General features: G+C 40.3%; 1 protein-coding gene and 1 pseudogene across 1 annotated transcript in view; both read left to right on the top strand.

Annotated features, from left to right (window-relative positions):
* The window catches only part of TRAPPC11 (trafficking protein particle complex 11), a 55,132-nt gene extending 37,987 nt beyond the window's left edge, over positions 1-17,145 (top strand). The window contains exons 24-30 of the mRNA XM_010377919.2: positions 1,372-1,437; positions 1,548-1,704; positions 5,212-5,323; positions 8,907-8,998; positions 10,446-10,579; positions 12,032-12,199; positions 16,161-17,145. Of these exons, the coding sequence (XP_010376221.1) occupies positions 1,372-1,437; positions 1,548-1,704; positions 5,212-5,323; positions 8,907-8,998; positions 10,446-10,579; positions 12,032-12,199; positions 16,161-16,205 (774 nt within the window). The 3' untranslated portion in view covers positions 16,206-17,145. The remainder of the gene's footprint in view (positions 1-1,371; positions 1,438-1,547; positions 1,705-5,211; positions 5,324-8,906; positions 8,999-10,445; positions 10,580-12,031; positions 12,200-16,160) is intronic.
* LOC115896057 lies at positions 9,877-9,977 on the top strand (annotated as a pseudogene).
* Positions 17,146-20,929: the final 3,784 nt, after the last annotated feature.

Here is a 20,929-nt window from a genome sequence, read left to right as displayed (position 1 = left end):
TCTGGCCCCAAGCATTTCAGATAACCTGTATAACTTTCCCAAGGTCACATCATTAGGTTCAAGGTCACAGAGCTGGTAAGTATGTATTGAGCCAGGATTAGAATTCGGCTCTGTCTGGCATTACAGCCTGAGCTTTTAACCAGTATGACCTTTTTTAAAGGTTTCTTACCAAGAGGTTGTGTTATTTGTTTTGAAAGATGAAATAACCCCATTTTATTTTCTTTTTTCTTTTTTTTAAATTTTGACATGGGGTCTCACTGTGTTGCCCAGCTTGGAGTATAGTGGCACGATCTTGGCTCACTGCAAACTCCACCTCCTGGATTCAAGCAATCCTCCTATCTCAGCCTCCTGAGTAACTGGGACTACGGGTGTGCACCACCACACTCAGCAAATTTTTTGTATTTTTGGTAGAGACAGCGTTGTGCCATGTTGCTCAGGCTGGTCTCAAACTCCTGATCTCAAGCAGTGTGCCCACCTCAGCCTCCCAAAGTGCTGGGATTACAGATGTGAGCCACCATGCCCATCCCTCATTGTTTTTCTAACAGACTCTTTTAGGAAGGAGATGTAGCATGTTGGTTAAGAGTGTAGGCTCCATGGCCAATTACAGTTCTGCTTCTATGCCTTTGTTACCTTCTGGCTATGTGACCTCATCTTAAAGTGGCAATCATAATAGCACTTGTTTCCTTGTGTGATTATGAACATTATATAATACATGTATAGTGATGATAGCAGTGTCTGTCACATTACATTATTATTATCTTATTAGTCATTTTGAGTTGAGGTGTAGTAAGAACTTAGACAAAAGGAAGACCCTAGCTTTTTGGAACATCTGATTCCTCCTCTGTAAAATGGTGATGATGCCTGCCCTGCCTACTTCATTAGATCCAGAGATAAATAATGTGTAAGAAAACACTTTAACCGGGTGCTGTGGTTCACGGCTTTAATACCAGCACTTTGGGGTTCTGAGGCAAGAGGATCATTTGAGGTCAGGAGTTCAAGACTAGTCTGAGCAACACAGCAAGACCCCATCTCTAAACAAATAAAATATGGTAGCTGGGCATGGTGGTGTGTGCCTGTAGTCCCAGCTACTCAGGAGGATCACTTGAGCCCACGTGTTCGAGGCTGCAGTGATCTGTGATGGTGCCACTGTATTCCATCGTGGTTGCCAGAGTGAGAGCCTGTCTCCAAAAAAAAAAAAAAAAAACAGTACTCAGTTCTTTCAACACAAATGTTGTCTAAAAGAAAGGCCTTTACTTCTTAGTATGTATAATTTGGGGTTATTTATTGATCAGTGATAGATTGTGTTTTTTAAAACTTTATATAAAAAGATTTAGAAAATCCATTGAATGTGCCCTTTACATTTTCTTGCAGGATGAAACTGTAACAATTGAAACAGTCTTTCCATTTGATGTTGCGGTTAAATTTGTTTCTACCAAGGTATGTTTCTGTAAGGCAAACTAGAAATCGTTTAGGTTATAGAAATGGACTGAAATGATAAAATGGATTAATGTAATTCCCGACAGACCTTTTATCTTCATTTGTGACAGTTTGAGCACCTGGAAAGGGTTTATGCTGACATCCCCTTTCTGTTGATGACGGACCTCTTAAGTGCCTCACCCTGGGCCCTCACTATTGTTTCCAGTGAGCTCCAGCTTGCTCCATCCATGACCACAGTGGACCAGCTAGAGTCTCAAGTGGACAATGGTGAGTCTTTGGTTCATTCCCGCTTAAAAGAGCAGGAGCAGCATGTGTGCATGCATGTGTGTGTGTGTGTGTGTGTAATCTTGCAATGGAAGAGTTAATTAGCTTTTTCTAAGTGAGGGAACTTGAGACCTGCACTCGTGAAAGCAAATGCATATGGAATTAGGGTGGAATTAGTGTCATTTATAATACCATTTGCTTGAGTATACCTGATTTTAAAAGGTCAGATTTTTTTCCTACTCTAAGGAAGTTATACTTTGAAAATGCACTTCACCAAAAGAATTCTTTTTTCATTTTTGAATTTTTAAAATATTTTTTTCTCATTGACTCTCAATGTTTACTGTTTTTCATAATTTGAAATGAGAAAAGGTATTTATTAAAGAAACTTTGGAAAATATAGAAAAGTAGGAGATAAATTTTCTAAGTCACCCAAGTAAAACAATTTGTAAGACTGACTGAAACCCAGGACAACACCTTTCTGGTTTCAAAAAGTACTAATAATATCTTTTGCTTTCACAATGTCTTCATGAGTTTTTTTTCATCTCTCCTTGAAACTTGGTTTTCTCTTGTGTGTTTGGAAATCATTGTCTCTGTCCTACTTTGTTTTTCTGTCTCCTTCCCTTTTTCCTTATTGTGCTAATTGGGAGTAATGAGCTTTAGGGTCAGGCTGAACTGGATTCGGTTCTCAGCCCTACCACTTGCTCTTTTGTGAACTTGGTTGGTTCCTTTCGTCACTTCTTAGAGTCAAAGAGGATGATGTATGTGAAATAACTAAGTAATATATATGAGAAAATATGAAATATCTTAACTCAGTGCTCATTTTCTAACAGCTCAACAGAAGCTGGTTATTTGTCCATTCTTGCTGATTCCTTTTCTTTCAGCGTTGGTCATTTCCAGTATCCTGACGTTGGTTCTCTTGTTCTTTGTCTGCAAGTCTTCAGCTGCCACATGACCTTAGGCTGCCTGCATTCCCTCGTCCAGTTGGAGGGGTTGTTGTATGTACACTTGATCCAAGCTGGAAACTGCAGAAAAAAACTACACTCCTTCACACACACATCCGTCCTTCACACCCACATCCGTACATTTTTTGAATCCAGCTTTTCATCTCCATTCTCAGTGCCATCCTCACCATGTCTCTCACCTAGTCTATAGAAGTAGGCCCTTAACTGTTTTCTTCCTTGGCAGTCATTCTCTTCCGTAGCCTGCCTTTCATATTGCCACTAGAGTTTGTGACACGCTGGACCTCATCTGGTCAGGCTCTGGCTGACCTTCCCAGCTGCCTCTCCCCGAGGCTGTCTATTGCGCTTTGTTCTCTCCCAGTTTTCAACCAAGACAAACTTAGGGCATTCGTCCAACATTGCCCCCAGCTGCTTTTGAACATATATTTGGAACTTTTGTCCAAAACCTTCATCTTTTTCAAGCTGTTGAACTCTGGCTTGAATCTGAGAGATTCATGAGCTCTTCAGGGCTCATGTAAACTTGAACTTCCTGTTCCTCCCAAGCAGGGCTAAGTACTCTTCCTTCTTTACTCCCATGGTGTTTTGTACATACCTACATTGTAACACTTACATTATATTGCAATTACTTATTTGTAAATATGTCTCCCTTACTAGACTGTGTGTTCCCTTAGAACCCGAGCTGTGTCTTATTCATCTTCATATCGCCAGCATCGTAGTACTTAGCTAATAAGTGTTTACTAAATCTCTGGCTTGAACTTCCAGTATATTAGTTTCTTACTGCTGCTGTAACAAATGACCACAAAGTTAGTGGCTTAAAATGACACAGATTCAACTATATTAAAGTTCTACAGGTTAGAAGTCCAAAAAACAAGGTGTCAGCGTGGTTGCGTTCCTTCTGGAGGCTCTCAGGGAAAATCTGTTTCTTTGCCTTCTCCAGCTTCTAGAGGCCTCCTGCACTCCTCCGCATGTGGCTCCTTCCCCTGTCTTCAAAACCAGCAGTGTAGCACTTCTTTCTCGCAAATTGACCCTAATGTTAATTGTTCATAAACATTGTGATCATTTTGTTTAACTTCTTAGAATGAAGGAGAACTTTGGTAGAGTTTAATATGAATGGCCCAGGTTTTTTAAAAGGTGATCTCTAGAAGCTCCAATTGATATGTATTTTATTTACTGGGCTACAATATCATTTCCAAGTCTTTAACATTATTTAAAAGTAATTAAAGCAAAGGTTGATCCAGCTTTTTTCCCTTTCACTGCTGTTATCTGTCCACAGTCAGAACTCCATTCATCTGTCACAACCTTCTTCATTAGAAAACCTTAAAAATAACCTAATGTTTAGAACCTTTGTTATTGTTATTACTTCGGAGTTTCACTCACAGATTGCTAAAATTGCCATTAAATGAGTACTATTGCCTGCTTGCATCTAAAGGTGAGACATTGCAGGCTCTGAAGAGCTGAAAGGTGGTATTCACCAGGAGGAAAGCATTCTTGCACAGAGGTGAATAGCCATGTGAGGCAATATTGAGGTGGTATGAGTGCTATTAGTAATGCAGGCTGAGTACCTCTTACCTGAAATTCTTGCTAGCAAAAGTGTTTCAGATTTTGGATTTTTCAGATTTTGGAATATTTGCATTATACTTAGTGGGTGAGCATCCCTAATCTAAAAATCTGAAATCTGAAATGCTTTAAAGAACATTTCCTCTTTTAAAAAAAAAAAATTATTTTCATTTTGGAGCCAGGGTCTCACTCTGTCACCTGGGCTGGAGTGCAGTGGCAGGATCATGGCTCACTGTAGCCTTGGACTCCTGGGCTCAAGCTATTCTCCCACCTCAGCCTCCCAAGTAGCTGGGACCACAGGTGCACACCACCACACCTGGCTACTTTTAAAATTATTTATAGGGACGAGGGCTCCCTGTGTTGCCCAGGCTGGTCTCAAACTCCTGGAGCTCAAGCAGTCCTCCTGCCTTGGCCCCCCTAAGTGAGATTGTGAGTCACCACACCTGGATGCATTTCCTTTTGGAATAACCTTTGCGTGTCTTGTTGGCACTCAAAGCATTTCAGATTTTGAAGCATTTTGGTTTCAGATTTTTAGATTAGGGATGGTCAACCTCTATGTGTTTACTCAGAGAAAGCCACAATTTTCTGGAATGGTATTTTGAGTACTTTAAGAGTAACTGAAGTTTTCTATTTTCTTTTTCTCTACCCCAAAGTGTTTACTCTGGAGGCATGAAATAATCTGGAAAAAGAAAAACAATCACCATAAAATATTGATTCTGTCTCAAAGCTTTTCGCATTTATTAGTTTCCTTAGGACTTTCTCGCAGATACACAGATGCCTTATTGGATTTTATTGTGATGGAATATTGATACATTAGCAAAAACAGTGGACTTTGTGACCTTGAAAAAGTCATTTAACATCTCTGAGCCCTACTTTCTAAGTCTCTACAAATAATATATAGTGGGTGAGATGTTCTTTCTTTGTTGCTTGGATGTGAAACTCTCCTTTCATAGATGAAACCATTGCCTAAAGAGTAAAAAGCTCTTCCCTGTAGTTGTCTTACAGACTGGAGAGAGTGCTAGTGAATGCTTTTGTCTTCGATGCCCATCTCTTGGAAATGTTGAAGGTGGAGTAGCAACCGGGCATTATATTATCTCTTGGAAAAGGTAAAAATTATGTCAATCCTGTCTTTTCTTCAATGTCTTTGTTATTCTGATACCTTTCTTTTTCATCTTTGTCACTTAATATTTGAGAGTTTCTGTCATTCTGAAGAGCAGAAGTCACGTGGATATGAACACAAAGCTGAAAAAGATAATTAAACCTGAATTTGTGCTTGTCACAATTTGTGACTTATATGCTATTGAAATTTTAGCCAAACTAAATCTGTACACAAAGGGTGTATGTATAAGAATGTGCATGGGCTGGGCACAGTGACTCACACCTGTAATCCCAGCACTTTCATAGACCTAGGTGGGAGGATCGCTGGAGCTCAGGAGTTTGAGACCAGCCTGGGCAACGTGGCGAAACCTTGTCTCTACAAAAAATACAAAAATTAGCCGGGCTTGTTGATGCACACCTGTAGTCCCAGCTACTCAGGAGGCTGAGGTTGGGAGGATGACTTGATCCCAAAAAGTGGAGGTTTCAGTGAGCTGAGATTGTGCCACTGCACTCTAGCCTGGGCAACAGAGCGAGACCCTGTTTTAAAAAAAACGTTCATAGCAGCATCGATTGTAATAGGAAAAAAATGGGAAAAAAACAAAAACAAAAGGTAAATGCCCATCAGTAGAAAAGAGAATAAATTGTGGCACATTCGTACAGTGGAATACATATCAATGACATGAGTGAACCAGAGCTACACCATCACCATCTTAAGGTAAAGTGAACAAAGCAAGCTACTGATGGAAATATGAATAAATTGCATTTATATGACTTTGAAAAACATGCTATATATTTCTTAGGACTACATACATAATTTGGAAAAGTATAAAATACATAGAAATGATAAATACCCAATTGAGGATAGGGGTTACCTTTGGGGTAGGGGGATATAAGCAGCTCTGCAGGAAGGTTCAGTTGTATCATTGTAATTTCTTTCTTAGACTGGGAAGTAGATACATGATATTCATGTGTATCCTCTTGGTGTGGCTTATTTTCAGAAATTTTAAAACAATAAAATGAGAAAGGAGTCAGAAGATACTAGTTTTTTTTTTTTTTGAGACAGAGTCTCGCTCTGTCACCCAGGCTGGAGTGCAGTGGCGTGATCTGGGGTCACTGCAAGCTCCGCCTCCTGGGTTCACGCCATTCTTCTGCCCCAGCCTCCTGCGTAGCTGGGACTACAGGCGCCCACCACCATGCCTGGCTAATTTTTTGTATTTTTAGTAGAGACAGGGTTTCACTGTGTTAGCCAGGATGGTCTCGATCTCCTGACCTTGTGATCCACTCACCTCGGCCTCCCAAAGTGCTGGGGTTACAGGCGTGAGCCACCGCGCCCGGCCAGTAGTTCTTTTTGTTTTTGTTTTTGTTTTGTTTTGTTTTGTGAGACGGAGTGTCACTGTGTCACCCAGGCTGGAGTGCAGTGGGAGCAATCTCTGCTTACTGCAAGCCCCGCTTCCCAGTTCATGCCATTCTCCTGCCTCAGCCTCCCTAGTAGCTGGGACTACAAGGGCCCACTACCACACCTGGCTAATTTTTCGTATTTTTAGTGGAGATGGGGTTTCACTGTGTTAGCCAGGATGGTCCCGATCTCCTGACCTCAGCCTCCCAAAGTGCTGAGATCCACCTGCCTCAGCCTCCCAAAGTGCTGAGATTACAGGTGTGAGCCACCGCACCTGGCAGAAGATATTAGTTTTAAGGGAATGTTTATGCAACTCGGAATAATGAGTAGGAAGATCTGAATGTAATGGCTGTCACGAAAAAGTTATAAATTATCAAAATTGACTAAAGGAAAATTTTTTAACCTATAAAAACAGTAACTGGAGGAAATTCATGAAATTACCTTCAAAGAATGTATGTTTAGTATATGTAATTACATGGTATGATTTATTGTTTTCACGTTATACATTATATGCAAAGCATAGAACAAGAAGGAAAATTCCCTGGGTTGGTTTGTGAAGAGCACCCATACCTAAACCTGACAAAGGCAGAAAACAAACAGACAACTGTAGGGCAGCAGTTCTCAAACTTTTTGGTCTCAAGACACCTTTACACTTTGAAAAATCATCGAGAACCCTAAACAGCTTATTTATGTGAGTTATATGCATAGATATTTACCATGTTAGAAACCAAAGCAGAAACTTTTTAAGAATGGAGAAATAGGTAATTTTATTAAGAAGTAAATAAACTTGTCTTTTCCCCATTCCTGAATTTACCATATTGATGTTTAGTTTTATTTATTTGTTTGTAGGTGTCAAAACAGCATTTTAAAGGCACTGCTAAATTATTCCATCATACTACAGTATTACCACAGAGATATATTCATTTATTATTGATGAAGGCTTAGCTGCTTTGCCTGTTGCTTTTGCTCTGTGATAGTTTGCACATCATGTCAGCTGCTCCACCCTTAGACTCACAAGGGATTTCCCTGGCACCACCCCTGTAGTTCCCACTTTAACTGTATCACAGGGAAAATATTTAACAGTTTCATGATATTACTTCAGCTCCATAAATATTGGAGCACCACTATGTTGTTGATAGTAAAATACTTTTAGTTCTTCAGTTTCTACCATATACTTGTAGTGAGTTACAACAGAGTGGTCTGGGGCCCGCCTGTAAACCATCCTCGGTGAGTTAAGGAATTTATGTCATAATGTAAATCACTGAATTGTTCCTGAATTGAGAAAGCCTTGCTACCCAAACACTGTATTAAATGGTGTGCATCATGACTGACAGTCTCACACACCTCCTGACTTATCCGCCGCTGGTAACACACAGCGGCCCTGGGTTATAACAGTTTGTTAATTGGAAATATTCAGAAGTGTGATTTTAAAAGTTCTTAACTTCACAAAACTATTTCCAGGCCGGGCGCGGTGGCTCAAGCCTGTAATCCCAGCACTTTGGGAGGCTGAGGCAGGTGGATCACCTGAGGTCAGGAGTTTGAGACCAGCCTGGCCAACATGGCAAAACCTCATCTCTGCTAAAAATACAAAAATTAGCTGGGTTTGGTGGCATGCTCCTGTAATCCCAGTTACTCAGGAGGCTGAGGCAGGAGAATCACTTGAGCCCAGGAGGCAGAGGTTGCAGTGAGCCAAGATTGCGCCATTGCACTCCAGCCTGGGTGAGAGAGCGAGACTGTCTCAAAAAAAAAAAAAAGGCGAGGAGCGGTGGTTCATGCCTGTAATCCCAGCACTTTGGGAGGCCGAGGCAGGCGGATCACGAGGTCAGGAGATCGAGACCATCCTGGCTAACACGGTGAAACACCGTCTCTACTATAAACACAAAAGAAAAAAAAAAATTAGCCGTGTGTGGTGGCGGCACCTGTAGTCCCAGCTACTCGGGAGGCTGAGACAGGAGAATGGCGTGAACCCGGGAGGTGGAGCTTGCAGCGAGCTGAGATCGCATCGCGCCACCACACTACAGCCCGGGCGACAGAGACTCCGTCTCAAAAAAAAAAAAAAATAATAATAATAATGTTTTGGGAAATGGGTAAGTAACATAGTTCCTTTGAAACTAGTTGGTGAATACACGTTTCCTGTTTTTGATGAGCTTCTTTCATAAAATGTGAGTTTAAAAAGATGACCTCTTCTGCCACAGGACCTCAGCAATGGAGAACATCCCTGTCATCAGAACTGTCATCACTCTGCCACATGTGATTGTGGAAAATATCCCTCTCCATGTGAATGCAGGTAGCGGAATTCAAATTTTACTTGATAAGAAGGACCCAATAACAATAGTTATTTTAACTTCTAAGAGTTTAGTTATTTTAACATTCTATTATGAAAGTTTTTCAACATTTGTAAAAGTAGGTTATGGCCAGTCTTGTTTCATCTCTACTTCTACACACTCCTCCTACCTCTGTTATTTTCAAACAAATCCCAGATACCATTTCAAGCCATAAATACTTTCATATGCCTGATTGAAAAAGAATGGCTATTTTAAAATATACAATGACAGTACCATTATCACGACTTTAAAAATTAGCAGTAATGTCTTAATGTCATCAAATTCCAATGTTGAAATTTTCCTAGTTAACTCTGGATGGTTTTTCAGTTTATTTTGAGGTTTATACACTAATTGATGTATAAGACGTATAGTCTTATACTATACGTCTATAACCTATATGTAGGCTGGTAAGCTGACTATCTCTCCCTCCCCCATGCCCTTTCTCCTCTCCCCCCTGACCATTAACCCCTCTATCACCTCTTCCAATACCACTTTCTCTACCACTTTGTCCTTCTTCTCCCTGCCCCCATGTCTTCCTTGCTGAAGAAACTAAGTCATTTGTCCTGTAGAGTTTCCCACAGCCTGGATTTTGCAGATTACATGGTGTTATTTTTCGATGTTTCTCTGTCCCTATGAATTGGCAGCCTGTCTGTAGGCTTGATCAGATTCAGGGTCAAGTTTTTGGCAAGAATGCTTCATAGTTAATGGTATGTGCTCCCACTAGGAGGCAGGTAGTATCTGTCCATCATTCTTTCTTTACTGGAATACTTTATCAAGAGAAACTTCCCTTTATCAACTGTTTGCTTATCCTGATGTCTCTAATTTACAAAACCTGGGTGTAGTGCTCACCAATAGCATATATGTTAGAATGGGAGTGGTGCAGAGATTAGCATGGCCCCGTGCAAGGATGACACTCAGATTCAGGAAGCATTCCATATTTTTGTATCCTAGGAAAAATAAAATGGCAGAACTGCCAGAATACACACACACACACACACACACACACACACACACACCAAACAACAGTGTATCCACAAATGAATGAATGAAGTTTTACTTACAACTTCACTAAAACACAGCTTTTGCTTATTCTAGTTTAGGAACCATGATTGGTATTTTGGGAAATCTTTTATGGATTTAAAAAATGATCCCTAAAATATAATTTGGTTCCTGATAGCCAGGACCCTGTCTGGGCCAGTCATTTTTAGAAGGACACTTACTTCCTTAGCCTGTTTTATCCTAGTCCTACTGCTGCTGTCCGATCAAAGAATTGTCTTACCTGGCGAGAGTACAGTAACACCATTCATATAAACGATACTGTGTCCGTAGAATGAGATTCATTTACAAACCGAAGCCATAAGTGGTGAGCTATTTTTGAAACCAAGAGAAATGTGTCGTCTTTCTCTGTAGATCTGCCGTCATTTGGGCGTGTCAGAGAGTCCTTACCTGTCAAGTATCACCTACAGAATAAGACCGACTTCGTTCAAGATGTGGAAATTTCTGTGGAGCCCAGTGATGCCTTCATGTTCTCAGGTCTCAAACAGGTACAGGTCATTTCCTGTGTTGTTTATGTTGACACAAAACTGCGGCCAGGAGACGGAGAGCTGTACCTTTAGTTTTTATGAATGAACTGAGTAAAGCTGACTGTGGCCCCTGTTGTTTTGGTAATAGTGAATTTTTAAGCACCTGAAGTACAGCTACCTATAAAGGTGGGTTACCCTTGTGACATCATTGAGATCAGACGTGTGGGTTCTTATAAAACAAAAGTCCACAAATCCTTGGACTGTATGATAATATGTTATAATTTCTGAAAAACTTAAAGACTCCCCTTGTTACTGATGAGTGTGTGTGTGTGTGTGTGTGTGTCAGTGTGAGGTCTGAAGACTTCACTGTACTAATACTAACAGTCCATTTTTCTATCAGTGAAGTTTCATAGAAATTTTGATTTTGCATAGACTATACTTAACCTTTGGTGTGTTTAGATACAATTTTGTTTCTATTCTTTAAATTACCTAGACTTTTTTATTCATTCAGTCAAATCAGAGTTGGAAAAGTTCATTGAGTTTTTAAATGAGCAAACAAAACACCCAGGCAGAACTATGCTTCAGTGAGAGTCCAGCCCTCCACTGTCAGAGGGAGAGCAGAGATGCCCCTCCAAAGTCAGGAAATACTTTGTAATGAACAAGGGCACAATTAGAGAACAAATGTGTCTTAACACCTGGAAGTGTCTACCCTGACTAATGAGCTGCTCTGCCTATTCTGAGTGCTGTGCTTGTTGTTAAATGCAAAATAGAAGTTTATATGAAATATGCTGTATGTTCAGGTACTGTTTTATATTTATAATATACAGCATTAAATATACCAGCTATAACATTTACAAATGAGTAAGCTTTTTTCTTGAGTGTCTTGATTTTTTCCAGGTGTTCACTTTTATAAATAGTAGGAAATATAAAGATGCTAAAATCTTACCAGTTTGTGTACTTTCTTAAAGTATTGTCGAGGATTTTCAAAACATCTTTTTTTTCCTCCTGTAGTTACTTAACACAAAGGTAAAATCCTTAAAAGAAAACAGAAACCACTAAGTAGATTAGAAAGAACTAATTTGTCTTATATTGGCATAATGTCTACAAGTTACGACACTTGTACAAATTATCCCTGAACATATTGTGAACATAAAATCTACCTGGGCTAAGAAGAAAATATTCACCTGCCTAGTGTTCTCATTCTTTAGGAGGTATAAGTTACCGTTGCAGGTCTTGGTAGAAACAGAAATCATGCATGTATTTCTTACACATTTCCTGTCTGCCGTGTCCTCAGCTCATACTAATTCAGCCCTACGCTTTAGAATCTGTTTGGAAGGTGGACTAGGAGAGAGTGAATATTTCACTAGAAGGATTTGGTTATCCAATCTTTTGTAAATAATTGAGGATAACAACATATAGATACTGCACGTATGTGTATTTGATTATCTTTCTCTGTGACTTTTTATGATGCAGATTCGATTACGTATCCTCCCCGGCACGGAGCAGGAAATGCTATATAATTTCTATCCTCTGATGGCTGGATACCAGCAGCTGCCGTCTCTCAACATCAACTTGCTTAGATTTCCTAACTTCACAAATCAGCTGCTCAGGCGTTTTATTCCTACCAGTATTTTTGTCAAGGTAAAGCTTAGACATTTTCTGCTTTTTAAATTCAAAGTCTTAAACCGACTTCTTTTTCATGTACACTTCACTGAACAGTATTTTGAGACCAACAGTGATAGTTTTGCCTTTTATTCTATGTATTTGGCGGTATTGCTATTCATTTCTATAAAGTTGCTTTTTATAGAATCTAATTTCAAAGATTTGTATTTCCTTAGGTAAATAATGATTTATCTTTATAATATCCTTAAGCATATTTTCTCTTTGGCTTAGTAAAGTATGCTTTAAAATTGTAATTTGTTTGTAACTAGTCTTTCATCAAAATGAATTGACTTTAAATATTCTTAAACTTTCCTGATTCCTTGTAACTGTGTAATATTGGATTTAGCTCTCTTCTGAAAATGACCATCTCTCAGAAAGTATACTCTGATTTAATGTTGTTTTTTTTTTAAATTACACAATTTCCAGGTTCCTACAATAAAAGTATACGTAGGATGGGCAGTGTGTAAGAGAGTGGATTGGAGGGATGAGTGGTTCATTTAGCTCAGCAGTCCACCTCTGATTGTCACTCCCTGATACCTAAATAAGAGCCATCCCTTCACATGCTTCTGGTGTCCCTCTAACATACATATACATGAATATACATATACATGAATATATGTCACTGCTTTGCGCCCTCTTTTAAGTTTCTACCCTCATTTGGAATGACAATTTATATTGCTCACTACTTTCTTTTTTGTGTCTGTCTTATTCAAGTTCAGGGGAACCATTCCTTGTTTATATAACCCAAGATTTGGTAAATTATCTGTTAATATATTCTCCGTACTCTGCCAGCTTTTATATTTCCAGAGTTTTATACAGAGTTTTTTCTATCTGTATAAAAAAACCCTCCCAAGTTCCTATTCCACACCATACTTTTAAATTGTCAAAGAGGCTGGGCGTGGTAGCTCATACCTATAATCCCAGCACTTTGGGATGCCGAGGCGGGCGGATTACGAGGTCAGGAGACCGAGACCATCCTGGTTAACACTGTGAAACCCCGTCTCTACTAAAAATACAGAAAATTAGCCGACGTGATGGCACATGCCTGTAGTCCCAGCTACTCGGGAGGCTGAGGCAGGAGAATTGCTTAAACCCAGGAGGTGGAGCTTGCAGTGAGTGGAGATTGCGCCATTGCACTCCAGCCTGGGCGACAGAGCAAGACTCTGTCTCAAAATAAACAAATAAATTGTAAAAGAAAAATCTCATAATTTTGGATCTCCTTATGTTTAAACAGTGACTTTTTGAATATTTTCACCGGATCCCTTCAGTCTGATGCTTCCATTGGCCGCACACTCCCATGGTGAAGTCACTTAGCAGGGCAGGGGAGGAGTCTCATGACTGGGTGGGGGAACAGAGGGGAACAGGTGGCCTCTGTCATGTCCTTTTAGCTGTTTGACTTTTTGAAGTTTGCTATTTTTAAAGTTAGAAGTACTGTTTGAATCATTTAGACGTATGTAGACTTGGTCATACTCTAGCTGCACAGAAATAGCTTGTTTGAAATACTACAGTAATGAATATTGAAAAGGAGAGAATTTTTTTTTCTTTTTATAATCTTTTTACTCATTTACACCAGGGGAATATAGCACCTTTCATCCAAAGAACTGAAGGTGCTTTACAAACACGAACATTTAAAAAAATGATTATATTTTTAAAACCTGGAGTCTTGCTGTTAAATCTCTTTGATTCCAGATACACAATTTTCTGGAAGTGATTATGTTAGGGACAATGAAAGAGGCTCAGAAAGAATTCTGATTTGAAAAGGAGAGATTTTTGATTCCATCAATTAATCGATTTCATTCCTTTCTCTGTTGATCAGGAGACCCAAACCTAATCCCAACTAATGCTAGTTCAGTCTTTTGATTTTCTCTCAAGGTAAACCTCTTCTGGGTAGTGTTTAAATTCACAAGGAAAGGTTCCAGAAGATAAACATTTTTAAGTTTTAACATAACTAGCATGCCCTTTTTAACTGCAGGGATCCCTTTTCTCAGTACAAGTACCACCTTTTAGCAACTTGACTGCTGCCAAAAATGTTGACTGGATTCTGCAGAGCCAGCTCTTTTATCAGTTAGGAAAACTTATAATTAAAAAATTTTGGCCAGGAGAGGTGGCTCATGCCTGTAATCCCAGCACTTTGGGAGGCCAAGGCGGGCGGATCACGTGAGGTCAGGAGTTCGAGATCAGCCTAGTTAACATGGTGAAAGCCCGTCTCTACTAAAAATAGAAAAATTAGCTGGGTGTGGCGGCAGGCCCCTGCAATCCCAACTACTTGGGAGGCCGAGGCAGGAGAATTGCTTGAACCTGGAAGGCAGAGGTTGCAGTGAGCCGAGACTGTGCCATTGCACTCCAGCCTGGGCAACAGAGTGAGACTCTGTCTCAAAAAAAAAAAAAAAAAAAAAATTGCCATTCCACAGTGTATATATAGTGTACATATTTCAGAACATCATGTTGTATGCCATAAATGTCTACAATTTTGTTTTACTTGTCACACTAAGGACAGTGGCTGAGGATTACCCTTTCCCACTTACCGGACAATCACTGACTGAAACTTTAGGTCCCAGTGCACCTGTATTAAACTTCAGAGCTGTGCTGTCCAGTATAGCTGCTAGCCACATGTGGCTACTGAGATCAGTTTAAATGAAATGTACTTGGTTACACTGCTGCTCTTCAAGTGCTCAATAGCTAAATGTATCTAGTGGCTGCCATAGCGGACAGTGACGTCCTAGGCAAGGTTGAATCCATACTTTTCTTCCTTTGAATAAAAGACTTTGGTTTTCTAATTGTATGATGCACTCATGTTTTGCTCCTGTTTGTAAAAGCTACATTTGGCAGGGATTTCACTAGCTTGAGCCATGATTTTGTTTCTAAAATTGAGCAGCTTCCATCAGTACTAAAAAAATAGTCAAGAATCAAGGATTGGGAACCTATTTCACTCACTCCGTTCCTGCCGTGAATGTCTGGAAGCTGTACTTAACTGTGTTTATGTATGTATGTACACACACACACCCCTATATACATCTGAGCAACCACAGCAGCAACACACTGAAAGAGGAGTGCTGTCTTCACTGCCTCGGGAATTCCTCAGAGTCTTTCTGCTGAAAGCGCAGCAAATCACTTCTGATTGTGAACACTCTTCTGTTTCATTTCCCAATCATCTTTCTCATGCTTTCCCCACAAACGTCTGCTATTGTATATCTGTAAAATAAAATAAAATTATTTGTAAGAATTTTATTCTTTCAGCTGCTAGATATCCCTCTGGGATGTTGTTAACCTGCCAGAAATTTTACAGCTAAAAACAGTTATGATACCTTTTATTCATTCTTAGTCTTGACTTTTCTGATGTGATGTTTTAAATTCTTTCAATCAGTGATCTTAGAGATAGGGCAGTTTTTGTTTTTATCTCCTGCTTTTATCCTCGCAGCATGCGTTGGAGTTCACTGCAGAAACTTTTTCTCAAACAGGATATTAGGCAACCTTGAGTCCCCAAAAGGGACTTACTTGTCAGCTCGGGCTCTGGGCCTGCTTAAACCTTGAGACATAGGAGGGCCCTGAGCAAGCGAGAGAGAATAAAACAATGATAAACAAGGTTCCATTCCACATGCCGTCAGTGGGAGATGGCCTGGCAGTAGCTGCTGGAACGCAGGGTTGAGAGAGAAGTACTGACCGAAGAGGATTCGGCGGGTGGAAGTGCAGAGTCAGCTGGTGATGGCTGCGGGAGAGGGCGGCTCCCAGCCTGTGCCGTGGCCATCCCCAGGTGCAAGTGAAGAACGAAAGAGGTGGGGTGAGAGGAGGAGAATCACCACATAACCATTTTTATTTTGATGCTTACACTCATTTATTCTGTTTTTGTGAAGCAGTTTCAAGAATTTCAAAATCCTTCCAGTAAATAGAGCTTTTGTTACATTGTAACTTTGTAAACCCACTTTGCTTTCCCACTTTAAAGCCACAGGGTCGGCTCATGGATGATACCTCTATTGCTGCCGCATGATGTTGAAGACGGGCCCTTGGCTGTCGTTACAGAGACGTTGGGCAGAGCTATACAGGTGTTCCACTGTGAACTCTAGCTTTGATCATGGTAAAAAGTTAATCTTTTCTATTTTTTAGTGGATGTTATACCAACTATTCAGAGGAACCATACTTTGAAAATATTAGGAAAATCTGTCTTACAGTTTCTCTAATAAATATTTGAAATCTCAGTATGACATGAAAGGATGTCAGACCATTGTTATTGTTGAAAGTCATTTGATGAATGGTAAATTCTGTCAAAAGTAAGTGATTTGCATGTATACTATCAGGAAAATTCAGCATCCCAAGTATGACTGGACAAAGAGAGTAGATGCACCAATGCCTGTGCTATAAATTTCCGAATCCCCTACGTGTCTCTTTCAGAACTGGCCAGACCGGAAATAATCTATTCTCAGAAATTCAGTGTGTACTCAGAATACATACACAACATAGGGAGTTGTATGACTGATAGGGAAAACTTCCAGAAAGTTTTAATCAAAGCAGTTTAATTAAGGTATCAAAAATACCTTTGCTTAGTATCAAAAAATGTCAAATAGGTTCAGCTTGCAGCCAAAATAAGGATCATTTGTGAAGCAGGTTCATATTTTAGAGGTGTTAATAAAATCCTCATCTAAAAAGAGCCAAACTGCAAGGATTTGATGATAAACATAATTTCATAGACTAAAAGTTTTTGGAAAAGATGCAGGGTCTGAGTCAGACCTTTTGGTTATATTGTGCAGCTTCAAAAGAACTATTTAAAACTCTTGCAAACTCATGTAAATAAAAATCATAGGGTGAAAATTGTATTTGTTAAAATATCTTAGTAATTTAAAACTACCCGATTTCCTGGAAAATTTTATTATTTGAAAGGTGGAGGAATTGTAAAAAGGAAATAGTAATGTAAATAAACATGTTCTCTTTCAGATATGCTTGTCTGTCTGTTTCTTTTATTTTGAGCTGGTTTGATGAATGAAGAGGTTTTACAGAGCATGGCTCTTCACGTTTTTCAAAATGTCTTCACATTACTTGGAGATTCATTATTTTTGTTCAAATTCAGTCATTTCTTTCATGGCCCATGTTACATTTCCACCCAGAATATAAAAAAAGCCCCCCAGTTGATACTCTGAAATAATAACTGTGAAGAATTCCAAGCTGTGATTTCCATGTTGGTGTTGTAATGAGAGAGGGAGTGCTTTTAAGGAAAGGACAGCAAGTAGACAAGTGAAGCTCACCTTTTAATGGGGAGGGTCCATGCAGTCCCAGCAAATACCCCTCTGAAGCCTTCTCACTTGGCCTTAAAATTCAGAAAAAGCACCCAAAGTGTCCCAACTCAGTTTAAAAGTTAGACATGGGTTGCATTATTTAATGGTAGAGTGGATAAATAGCAGTGATGGTAATTTTCAGAGTGGGTATGTGCATGCAGCATTAGTGATCAGAGATTGTTGAACAAATATGTGATAACCAAATAGAAATCTCATCTCCTCATTTTTTCATGCCATGTGGACTCACCCCACAGGACTGAATCTTCTTCAGCTAAAGCATTATGAATGAATGCTAAGTAAAAGCATTCAGTTATATAAGGAAACAAATTCTTATATTATTTCATTGTCCCAGTATTCTTACATACCCTTTTTTACACTTACAGATTTGTTCGGAAACGTTTCTAATGAGTGACACTCCTGCTGTTCTTTTTTTTTTTTTTTTTGAGACAGAGTCTCGCTGTGCTCATTCTGTTGCCCTGGCTGGAGTGCAGTGGTTCGATCTCAGCTCACTGCAACATCTGCCTCCCAGTTTCAAGCGATTGTCCTGCCTCGGCCTCCCTAGTAGCTGGGATTATAGGTGTGCACCACCATGCCCAGCTAATTTTTGTATTTTTAGTAGAGACGGGATTTTGCCATGTTGGCCAGGCTGGTCTCAAACTCCTCACCTCAGGTGATCCACCCGCCTCAGCCTCCCAAAGTGCTAGGATTATAGGCGTGAGCCACCGTCCCTGGCTATACTCGTGCCATTCTTTGGTGACCATAACCATACCCTTTATTTTAGCAAACGATGTTATTCTCGGACACACCTACTGAAGAGCTCCATAAAATTCACTAAATGAGTATAAAATTCCATGTTTTTCATGAAAAAGAAAAATGCATAGTTCAATTATATTCAGGTTTTCCTTAAAGATCAAATTGGTGAAAAAACATTCCCTTCCACTCAGTTTACTTATGCCTGCAAACGAGAGAGAACGCGATCACAACGTCTTATTGCTTCTGCTTTCTGAAGCATGTTTTACTGGAGGGGGAAGCAGAACCAAGGTCAAAACTGCCATGCAAGCCCACTCCGGGTGCGCTGCCTGAGTTAGCCCTGCTCTGTAAGGAGCTGTACTAAAAAGGAAAAAACTCAAACTGCCAAGTACCCCTGCATTTCAGGGCCTCTGGATCATCCAAGTTACACTCTAAGCAACTTTTTTTTCTTGTTTTACTATGCTCACTCCAAACGGTTTTTTTTTTTTTTAACTTCTATTTTCTCTCCATTGAAAGAACATAAAACTCATAGTAATCCTGAAGTTGGTTTCTTTATTTACAGAATACACCCTTCCAAAATGTATCAACATGAGGCAGAGTGTGGTGGCTCACACCTGTAATCCAAGCACTTTGGGAGGCCGAGGCAGGCGGGTCATTTGAGCCTGGGAGTTCAAGACCAGCCTGGGCAACATGGCAAAACCCCGTCTCTACTAAAAATACAAAAAAAATTAGCCGGACATAGTGGCTCGTGCCTGTAGTCCTGTAGTCTCAGCTACTCAGGGAGCTGAGGTGGGAGGATCACTTGAGCCTGGGAAGTCAAGGCTGTAGTGACCCATGATCACATCACCACACTCCAGCCTGGGTGACAGAGCGAGATCCTGTCTCAGGAAAAAAAAATAGTGTCATCGTGCATGGTAAATGGAAACCTACAAATATGACCTCGTTAGGTTGGTCATGATTTCTAAACTATCTTTCCCAAATGATAATTGCTAACATTTATTGAGTACTGTGATGTGCCACATGGGTATGTTTTTATCTCATAACACTCATAAAAGCTCAATGTGGTTTTAGGTACTCTTATTATTCCCATTTTAAAGATGTGAAAACTCAATAGCAAAGACTTGGAACCAACCCAAATGTCCATCAGTGATAGACTGGATTAAGAAAATGTGACACATATACACCATGGAATACTATGCAGCCATAAAAAAGGATGAGTTCATGTCCTTTGTAAGGACATGGATGAAGCTGGAAACCATCATTCTCAACAAATTATCGCAAGAACAGAAAACCAAACACTGCATGTTCTCACTCATAGGTGGGAATTGAACAATGAGATCACTCGGACATAGGAAGGGGAACATCACACACCGGGGCCTGTTGTGGCGTGGGGGGAGGGGGGAGGGTTAGCATTAGGAGATCTACCTAATGACGAGTTAACGGGTACAGCACACCCACATGGCACATGTATACATATGTAACCTGCACATTGGGCACATGTACCCTAGTACATGTATGATAATTTAAAAATAATAATAAAAAAATACAGATGTGAAAACTCAGGCGCAGAAAGGTTAAGTAACTTGCCCAGTGTTCTGGTTATCCATTGCTACAAAACAAATCTGCCCAACGTTTAATGGCTTAAAACAACTGTCATTATCTTTATGGTTTCAGTGGGGCAGGAATTTGGGAACAACTCGTTCTGGCTTGGGGTCACTCATGTAGTTGGAGTCAAACAGTAGCTGGAGTTAGAATAGGGCCAACTGTGAGAACCAGGGAACGGAGGCAGCTTGGAGCTAGCCAGGCACCTCTCTTTAGTTAGGGTTGCTCCATGTGTTCACTGGGATTCCTCACAGCATGGCCGGCTCAAGGTGGCTGGACTGCTTACCCGGCAGCTCAAACGTCCAGTAAGAATGGAACCAGCAAGGGAAGGTGCATCACCCTTTTTGACCTTGCCTTCGGTATCACATAACGTCACTGCTAGGGTCACAGTCCACCCAGATTGAAGGGGAGGGAACACAAACTATAAATGTCACCTCTTGAGGGGGAAATGGCGTCATCCAGAAGGTATAGGACAGGAGGTGTTACTGCATCCATCTTTGGAAAAGAGAATCTGCTGTACCTAGTGACGTGGCAAGTGGGAGAAGAGCTGGGACTCCAATCAAGGCACTGTTGTGCAGAGGCCGTGACACTACACAGCCACCATTCTAATGCTGCCAGGGCTTAGTCCTAAATAGAAAAGGTTGATAACATTAAAGATGAGTGGGCCTGGGGGCTTTACCATTCGCTCTCCTTTTGCGTATGTCTGAAAATTTCCATCATAAAAACATAACAAAGGATAGAGGGTAGAAAGAGCCCCAGGGAAGGATTAACTTTCTAGAGTGTGAGGAGGAAGCTGCAGGGAGGTAGGGCTTCCTCAAGGAGTGACATTGACATTGGAGTTGTTTTGTTTTTGTGTTCATAATAAAATGATTCTGTGCTTTTGTTTTGTGGGAATGCATTTCCATCATCCATGAACAGATAATATTATGTGAACTGGATTTTGGAGGACATAGAAACGTTTGTAAAATAAACAGATCAAGGAAGAGCTTTCCAGGTGATGAAAGGGACTGTTGGCATGCGCCCCTGCGGCACCCTGGCATGCCAGTGCTTTGAACGTAGACAGACTTGTCCACTGTTGAGTAAACCTAACCTT

Source organism: Rhinopithecus roxellana, chromosome 2 (assembly GCF_007565055.1).
Source record: "Rhinopithecus roxellana isolate Shanxi Qingling chromosome 2, ASM756505v1, whole genome shotgun sequence".
Lineage (NCBI taxonomy): Eukaryota > Metazoa > Chordata > Mammalia > Primates > Cercopithecidae > Rhinopithecus > Rhinopithecus roxellana.
The sequence above is the reverse complement of the archived record's forward strand: the minus strand, read 5'-3'. Positions and strand labels throughout refer to the sequence as shown.